At 52.6% G+C, this 9,383-nt stretch overlaps 1 protein-coding gene across 1 annotated transcript; it reads right to left on the bottom strand.

Moving 5' to 3' along the window:
• Positions 1-725: 725 nt before the first annotated feature.
• On the bottom strand, positions 726-8,888 carry LOC103771054 (electroneutral sodium bicarbonate exchanger 1-like; the record flags this gene model as incomplete). Its single annotated transcript, XM_008938339.1, has 13 exons — positions 726-813; positions 1,331-1,428; positions 1,814-1,951; positions 2,051-2,224; positions 2,743-2,811; positions 3,581-3,832; positions 4,787-4,948; positions 5,306-5,419; positions 6,047-6,208; positions 7,115-7,220; positions 7,326-7,571; positions 8,436-8,569; positions 8,714-8,888. Coding segments are annotated over 13 exons (1,918 nt in total), but the record flags the coding sequence as incomplete, so codon positions are not given.
• Positions 8,889-9,383: the final 495 nt, after the last annotated feature.

Raw genomic sequence — 9,383 nt, 5'->3', positions numbered from 1 at the left:
CTTTCTTTCTTTCTTTCTTTCTTTCTTTCTTTCTTAGCTGGAGGGATGCCAGGAACATGCTGAAAACCACGCTCCAAAAAATAAAAAAGCAAGGATGTGAACCTGGAGTGCAGGAGCAAACACTTCTCTGTGGCTGTGGCCCAGGTGCCGGGACGCTGCCCTGCCACCGAGGGCATCCAGCACCACCCAAACCAGCCCCAAAACCTGGCTGTGGGAAGGAAGGAAGTGGAGAATGCACCAAATAGAGCAGAAAATTATTTTCTACATTCAGAGTTCATACTTGAAAAAAAAAAGAGAGAGAGAGAGAGAGGTGAAGAGGGCTGAGACACCAACAAGACACCGAATGACAAAGCGTAGCAGCCCCACCACCACCACAGCAGAGCAAGGACACTGCACGAGGCTTGGCACCACCAGATCCCCCTGGGACCTGCAGCTCCTCTCTCCCGCGGGGGCCTGCAGCTCCTCTCCGGGTGCCACAGGCACGCCAAGGGGCACTGGAAACACCCGCGTGGCTTTGATGGGAACCCTCCAAAGGGAAAGCAGCCGCTTCTCCCCACGCCGGCCGTGGCACATCCCCGCGTCGCCGCCTCACTCCTCTCCTTCCACGTCCAGATTCCTGAACAGGAAAACTTGGAGGGGAAAGAGAGGGAGAGCAGCGTCAGGGGAAGACCTGCCGGCTGCTGCAGGGGTCCACGTGCAGTCCTTTACCTGTTCCCTCCCCGGGTTCAGGCTGTTTCAGTGTTCATGGTGAGCGCCTTCCAAACGGTCGTTTTGGACATTTCATCTGAGAGATTAATCTCGGAAGGATCAGGTCTGCAGCAAACATGGAACACACCCATCCGTGACTGTGGGACCTGATGCCACCAAGCACATTGGCATCAGCAAGAGGAGCAGGGGGCCCAGAGAGTCAAAGCTCGGCACAAGCTCGGGGGGTCTGGCTGGACGAGGACTTTCGGGAGGCAACCCTGAGAGCCGCAGAGCAACAGCTCCGTGCAACGGCTCTTGCTGGTGCCTCACCCTGGGCTGGGCTCCTGGGCCACAGCAGGTACAGACTGGGACTTCAGCTCCTCAGTTTTAAGCACGAGGATCTGCAGCTCCCGTGAAGTCACCGATGAGGCAAGTTTGGGGGTCTAATGTGAGTGTGCAGCCACTCTGCTCGGGGTCAGAGCCTTGGCCTCACCTCTGGCAGCCCTGCCTGCAGATTTCCTTCTCCCACCAGGCTGACTGCTGGTTTCTACAGGATGCTCAACAAAGATGCGCATGGAGAAAACTGTGCCAGATACCTTCAAACTGATCTTGCCCAGGGCCCTGGCACTTGGTGGAGCTTTACCTGTCACTGCTTTGCTTTGCAATATCCATGTTGCTGGTCTTGCCCAGTTTCAGCTGAACTGAATTTGCAGCAGCAGCTTCCATCATCTTCTGGGACTCCTGCCATAAAAAGGAACAAATCAAGTTCTTTGATCAAAGGCAGATAAACACCCAACAAAAACATTTCATGCTGCACTCTGCTGACCCGTGGCAGCTTTAGCTGTTAGTGCAGCACAGTAGAGACTTTTCACCACAAACATTTGGGGGGCATTAAAAACACTATTATGAGTAAACCTTTCAATATTAAGAATAGCATCATCATCACCTTGATTATAAATGACTCATTTTGAAAACTGCTAGTTTAGGTGAAAAGGTTACAATGTGGAATCCTGGCTATTAGGATCTATTTCTATTGAGTTCTGATCTTCCCTCAGCATCTCAAGACAAGCTGTGATAGAAACAGCCTGAGGGAGATGTCCAGCCCCAAGCACCCCACAAGCGTTACCTCTTCTTCTTTGGCTTCATTTTTGGCATCATCCAACTTCTTCTTCTTGCTTTCTGGCATCAGGTCATCCAGAAAGCTGAGCTCTCTCTTCGAGAAGCAGAAATCCATCACTTTCCGGACAAAAACAAGAGCCAAAACCTTCACAAATAAGAGGGAAGATGCAGTGAGGCCAGAGGTGATGCCACCTCTCACTCCAAGGCTGCCAACATCCCGCTGCCGAGCGGCACCGCCTCTTACCATCATGGGAAAGATGATGGCAGCAGGGGACACCTTGATGGCCCAGAGCAGGACGAGGCAGATGAGCTGGATCACAGTGAAGAAATGCACCTTCCGCAGGGGGACGTGCCGCAGGTAGATGAAATCTGGCTGGTGTTTGGCCGGCATCCAAAACAGCTTCAAGCGATCGAAGAACTGCAGAAGAGTGGAGAAGTCGCCAGCTTGGGACTGCAGGAAGTTTCTGGCCCTGCTGAGATGTGCAGGGAGTTTCCAGGGTCTCGCTTGCAATGGGAATTCCTGGGTCCCACAACGTTCCCCTGGGAGCAGCGCCCATTTTCCCTTTGCTCCATCTCTACGCCAGCTGGCCTGTGACAGCTGCCCACCAAGATGCATCTATTCCACATTATTCAGCCTTTCCTGGCCCTCAAAATCCCCCAGCAAGGATTGCCACCAGTGGCAGAAACTGCCTTCCCTTTGCACTGAGCTCCCCATCTTCACACAACCAAACCCTGACCTGCCCCAAGCCGAGCGCGCTGACTCTGCCTGGTCCTCCCAGCCCTCTGTACCTCCTGTGCCTCCACCCGTCTGTCCCTAACACAGAATATTTTCACTGCTTGCTGGTGGAGGGGTTTTTCCAATGCTCTTTTCCTGCTTTTACAGAGGTGCAATCCCAGGGGGCACACACGGTGCACAGGCTGCTCAGGGGTCTGTACCTGGATTCCTCTGAGCGACGACACACCCATGTAGAGAAAGACACCATAAAGCACAGGCATTGGTACAAACTGCAAAAAAAAGTGAGGCAGTCATTTATTTTTTTAATTTGCACTGGCAGTATCAACACTCTAGTTCTACAGGCACTGCCTAAAATTGCCTAAAGCTTTCCAGTTTCACAGGGTTAGAGATGCATCAAGCTTTAACCATTAGATGTTTTGTGTGTGAGCTAATGCTCTGCTTCAGGCTGAACTTTTGAGTTCTGATCCATCAGAATAATCCTATTTTCCAGGGCAGTTGGAGGAGAACAGGAGATTTCACCCATGTTACCATATGCTGCCTTCTGTGACAACAACAAAAAAAAAACGTTTTCCTACATATTCTTGTGGCAACACACAGAAACAACATGCCTCCCTTTAGCCTGGAGAGGAGGTTCCTTTGTGAAGGAACACCCATGGGCACGATGTCAGTGTGTTTAGCTATGGGGAAGGGCCATTCTGAGGCATCTGAGGGAGCCAATTGCAGCCAACCAAGCACTGCCTGTTGGAAAGGCAGCAGATGAACTGCCCTGAACACACTTCCTGGTAAGCCCTGAACACGGCTGGGCCTGAAGGACATCTGAAAATTAAAGCAGTTGGGTTGCTCGCTTGCCTCGAGTGCACCAGCCCGGGGTCTGAAGGGCTGGAGAGTGTAACTGAGGCTGGTGCCCACCGTGGGTGCAGCCCCAAGGTTTGGGATCTCTTCCTCCATTCCACAGTTATTCAGGTCTGTAGAAAGGGGATGATTTTTGTACAACCTCCAACAGCTCATGCTCGTTGGTGGTTTGCATTTCCCTCTTACCTTTAACACAGATGTGAAGAAGACAGAGCAGCCCATGAGCACAAAGATCATCAAGCCAGTGACTCTCTGCTCTCGTATCCCCAGAAATTTGGGTTGTTCTCCTGGAGCTGAGCAGGCAGACTCCACCTTGAGGCTATTCACATGGGTGATGGACAGGACAGTTGCAGCCACAAACCAGGGCAGCCCCATCACAGAGCACACCCCGAGCATCACGGCCACCATGAAAAGGTCCAGGTGGTACCCACATCCTTTCTGCAGGGAGCAAGACAAGAAACAGAACATCCCCCAGAACAAGAGCAAGGACAATGTCGCAGGTCAGACTCAAACCCTGCTGGAGCACGAGTCAGCCTCTTCCAAACTTCAAACCAGAACTGGTAACAAATAAGGAATTGCACATGAAAATCTGGCTGGAGTGCAGCAAAGTGGATTTGGAGAGTTTCTGTGATGCCCACTTCTCAAAAAAAAAGAAAAAAAAAAAAGAAACCAACAAACAAACCAAAACCACACAGACACAAACCCCTGACTATTTCTGTCATTCATAAAGACATCTCCACCGCTGGCAAGTAAGACATGACTCCAGTTCTCCCTGGCAACACATCAGGATGAGTCGTTCCCCTAGCCACTGCTGACATTTTAAATCAAAAATGTGTTTCTATAATGATCTGGGATTAATTTACTGCTCCAAAAAGATTGCTCATCTGAACTCCCTGTCATTTGCTCCCCATGTCACCATTAATCCAGGAGGGCGTCCTGCCACTCAGCCTTCTGCTGTCCCCTACCAATGCCTTCACAAAGCATTTGGAAGAGGAACTCCTCCCCACCCCTGCAGCCTGGAGTGAGCTGGGGTTGGGACGTGTTATGGTTTAACCTCAGCTGGGAGCTGAACACCAGCAGCTGCCCCGTGGGTTGAGGTCAGGACAGTTTAATAGAACAATGCAAAGAGAGGAGAAAACAATAATACCAGTGAAATTAGAGAGCAAGTGATACTAAACCCCCTACCCAAGACACAGCCCTCCCTGCTCCAGCCCCAAGCTAACTGTTACCCACGTGTGGGCCAGCCCCTCCCCTGAGATAGAGGGCACGACATCAGACTGGTATCAAACACCCCACTGGCTGGGCCAGCTGTTTACCTGGCTGTGGCCTCTCCTGACCATCAACCCGACCCCAGCCCAACCCAGGAGACCACCATCTCCTGCAGCCCCTCACCTTCAGCCTGTGCTCGTTCCTGTTGACAATAACAGCGGTGATCTGCTGGTCCATGAATATCAGGATGGTGCAGAGCAGAGCTGGGATGAGCGCAGCCAGCACCGTCCACCAAGGATTGGGTCCTATGGGGTTGATGAACCACCCGCGGTCATCTCTGGTAGGCTGCAACAAAGCACACACACCAGCATCATCTCCCGGCCCGGCCACTTCCCTGGCTTTGACTCCTCCCCCTCCACCCCTGTGTCCGAGCATCTCCCAGCCCTGGCTCCACGTCACCCTCTCCTATGGGCTCCAGCAGTGCCAGTGTCCTCTTCACAGGCACCTAGAGACACTTCTCCCGTAGGCATCTAGCTTTGGGGCTGCCCTCTCATTTCCAGAAGGAACTTATGCACTTGGAGGTGGAAGAGGAGATGGTCACACCACCAGCATCTCCTCCAGACTCAGCCCCATCCTGCCCCGACGTCACCCTGGGGCACCCCCAAGGGCTGAGACCAGCTCCAGGTGAAAACACCCCCTTACCTTGAACATGTGGGGGACGTGGAGCTTCGGTGATGGGATCCCAATCAGGAAGTCGATGAGCACCATGATGGCAATGGTGAGGAAAACAGCAAAGTCACTGATCGTGGACCGGACCTGGGGCAAGAAACCAGCACTGAAAGGGGCCTCACACACGGGGCTGTGGCAAGAGCTGGAGGAGCTGGGGACACCAGCGTCAGAGCTGGTGAACAAAATCCCACACCTTGGTGAGATGCTGCTGCTGTGATTGTGGCTGTGAGATCTGGGGTCAGAAAAAGTTTAATTGGGTGGAAAAGGGTGTTTTAATTCAAACCTTAAAAAAGAATGTTAAAAAATAAGGGAGCAGATGTCTGCCACTCCAGCCATGCTCACAGCTACAGTGGGAATAAGGCACTGAGGCATCACTTGCTCCTCAAAAGGAAGAACTTGTGTCTTTTTCTATGGCAGCTCCTCATCTGAATCCACCTTCCCTGTGAGCACATCGTGCACAGAAGGTGAAGCAAAAGTTACTTTGGAGATCTGATTTCCCACTGCCTGAGCAACAGAACCACCCCTGGGGCAGGTCATGAGGCCGGGGGGAAATGCTACGATCATTTCACACTCCTGGAAATGAGTGAGGGATGTCCCAGGTGATGGGGAGCTTAGCCTGCAAGGTCAAGGTTTCCTGGCTTGGGCAAGGGGTGATGAATGCTGCCTTTGGGAAAGGAGCGTGGAGACTGCTGCTGGCCACCACATTCCACCTACTCTGGTTGGGAAGTAACGGCTGGTTTTAAACTTCTTCAGCAAGCTCGACAGGACAAAGGTGGAGAAGAAGAGGATGCAGCACCAGAAGAGGACATCAGGTGTGTAGGGGCCATCATGCCCACAGGCAGGTCCTTGGAACTCTCCATGCAAATACCGACATTCCTGGAGAAACAGAGGGTCAGGGCACAAAGGCAGCTCGCATGCAGCAAGGAAACCTCGGATAATTTGGGGGTTTTAAGGATCTTGGTCCAAGATCTGTGGTCTTGTGACTGCTCCTGCCAAAGGAGATTCCTGTTTAAGGAGCAGCAGCAGCTGAACAAGTGACACATCAAACTACACAGAGGAGAGCAGAGACATGAGATGTGGTGGGACACCACAGCACAGACCCAGGGCACATCCTCTGCCTGAACAGCAGGTAACTGTGGCTGAAGAAGACACCAGAGGGGAAGGAAACGATGGAAACTCTTGGGGATGCTGAAAGAGGGAATGGGGAGGGAGGGCAAACAACCACAGTAGGAGAAGAAAAAAGACAAATTGTCCCTTCTTCACAGAGCCCTCACAGAACTTGGCCATGAGTGGGAAGATGAAGATGAAGCTGTCCATAAGGGCCTCCCATCCTATGCCTGGGCTCTGCTTCCAGCAGCATGAGCCTGAGAGGCTGCTCAGACGTGCAAATTTATGCATGTACTGACAGACAGCACTGAATAAGAAAGCAAAGCCTGGAGTGATTAGGAATCCAGGAAGGCAACCATTGACTAGTTTCAAGCTGAACTTGAGTCTTCCAACTTCTACAATGAGCAAAGCACCCACTTAACCTTGGTCCCAGTCAGGAAGGTCCTGCCTGAGGGGACAGCTGCTCCCCATGATGCTGGGGACAGGCTGGACTGGGCACGGTGGGCTTTCCTTCCCAGCACCAAGTGGGTTAAACCCACATGTAAGGTTTAAGCAATGCCTTTCCAGAGCAGCACCATCCAGCTGGAAGCCCACCATCACCCCAGGGGCTCTGACTTTGCACCTCGTGAACAGCCGTGGGCCTTCCAGGAGGAAGTGGTGGCTGGGGGCACTTACGGACACCGTCAGGTTGGCCCAGGCGACGCGAGACGCGTTGACCTCCTTGCTCTCCCAGAAGCGCAGGGTCTCGTTGCTGGGCCGGGCCGGTGCCTCACACTTACAGCTGGCAGGAGAGAAGCCAAGATGGGGTAAGGGACAGGCGATGGAGGGAGGTGCAGCCCTGAGCTCCTGCCAAGGGGCAGCGCCTCGTTAGGGGGGAAAAACCCACTAGTAGATGGTGAGGAAGTCGAGGTCGCTGTGCATGTGCACAGGGTAGACCTCTCGCAGGTGACTCAGCTTCTCTAGAGCCTCGTAGATGAAGATGATGCAGATGAGGGCGGCGAAGGCTTCTTCAGTGAAGCGGGTGATGTAGCAGACCAAGCAGCTGGCATCAGTGGCCACCAGCATGACGCAGAAGGCCGCGGTCCAGAGCCCGATGCACGCCCGCAGGGAGAGATAGGAGAGGCTGTAGTCCCTGGAAGCCAAACCAAAGCGAAGGGTGGAGGGGCCAGCAAGGGGCTGCAAGCCACGTCCCCCTCAGGGAAAACTGGGAGCAATTCAGGAGTGTGTCCAGGCTGTGGATGGTAAATTCCATGGCCCACTGGAGACAGGCTTGGGCTGCGGTGCCAGGAGGACCCGCAGGAGAGGCCAAATGTTTATCATTATTTAACAATGATCCAATCCTGGGTTAATGCCTTGGAGGCTAAGGCAGGTCAGGTCCTTGTTGGGGAAGGTGCTGTTCTCCCACATTACCCTGACACCAAAACCAGCTGGTTTTGCATCCAGTCAGCTGCTGCCAGCAAGTTGGGGCTCACAAATAAATTTAATTGCAACAAGGATGCTTCATCTCCAACCAAAATCATCACAACAAAAGGACTGCCTGAGAAAATATCCATTTCACATGACCAGCTCCTACATTTTCAAAACTCAAAATAGCTCAGCAGAAAACGAGTTGGATATTTGGGCAAAAGACATATCCACTTCCAGCACAAACCAGGCTAAAAAGTGCCTGGTTTTGTACTCTGAGGAAAGCAAATCTTCCCATATTCCCAAACCAGAGCAATTCGAAGACAAGCTTGGGCATCCACATCCTGGTGGTTTCTTCTCCTCCTCCTGCTGCTGCTTCACTTTAACCCTAAAACCCCAAAATGTTCCCATCCATCCAAGACCAATGGCTCTTGCACCATCACGTCCTAAAGCAGCAGCACGCAACAGCTCTAACACAGCAGACAACTTAAACCTCACAATTACCACTAAGAAGAAAAGAAAAGCATCTTTTCTTCAACACTGCCTTCCTCTGGAGGCTCTTGCAGCACCCAGCACCAGCAGCCAGCCTTACTTGCAGAATTTGAAGAGGATCTTCTCGAACACCAGGACGGGTCCCGTGCTGCCGAGGATGGTGAGAGGTTGGCCAGCAAAGAGGGAGTACACCACGCCTGTCATGGATGCACCCAGCAGCGACTCCATGGCACTCTGTGCAGGGAAGAGGGGCAGCAGTGAGTAAAGAAATCATCAGGGGAAAAGAAAACAACCAACCAACCCTCCAACTTCACTGCAGCAAGGACTTTTGTGTGAGTTTTATCCCTCCCATGCCACCCAACAGAGAGAAGTGCTCACTATGTGGCCATTGGTTGCCTCCCCCAGCAGCCCCCCGAAGGTGATGACGGGGGACATGCAGGCACAGTAGAGGAAGAGGAAGGATGCCAGACACTGCAGGCTGAGGCCATCCCGAAAGTCGCTCCAGAACCACGGGGCTTTCCTCTTCACATCCCGGATCAAACCTCCAAAGAGCCTGGAGGAAGGAGAAAAACCAGACTGTTCTCCTGGAAGAACCCCCCGAGTTCACCAGCAGCAGGTTGGCCAAAGTGCTGAGGCAAGCTCCAAACAGAGGGACTCAGAGGACAGGGACCTCTGACAGAGAGAGGGTGGAGACACTGAATGTGCCTTTGCTTCAGGCTTTGCTGCCAAGACCAGCCCTGAAAAATTCCAGACCCTGGAGGTAAGAGGGAAAGTCTGGAGGGAGGAAGACTCTCCCTTGGAGGAGGAGGAGTGGATTAGAGATGTTATGCAAACTGGATCCATGGGCCCTGATGGGATGCACCCAGGAGTGCTGGGGGAGCTGGTGAGGTTATTGCTAAGCCAATTTCCATCATCTTTGAAAGCCCCACGTGCTCCCACTCCAACACCTGCAGAACGTGCTGGACCTCACTGTGAGTTAACTGTGATCCAAAGTAATTTGCTGAAGCCTTTTTTGGGAAAGAAAGCAGATGTCACATGAGTCTCAGCA

This window comes from Merops nubicus, unplaced genomic scaffold (assembly GCF_000691845.1).
Source record: "Merops nubicus isolate BGI_N331 unplaced genomic scaffold, ASM69184v1 scaffold14104, whole genome shotgun sequence".
Lineage (NCBI taxonomy): Eukaryota > Metazoa > Chordata > Aves > Coraciiformes > Meropidae > Merops > Merops nubicus.
Note: the sequence above shows the minus strand (reverse complement) of the source record. Positions and strands in the feature narration are given on the sequence as shown.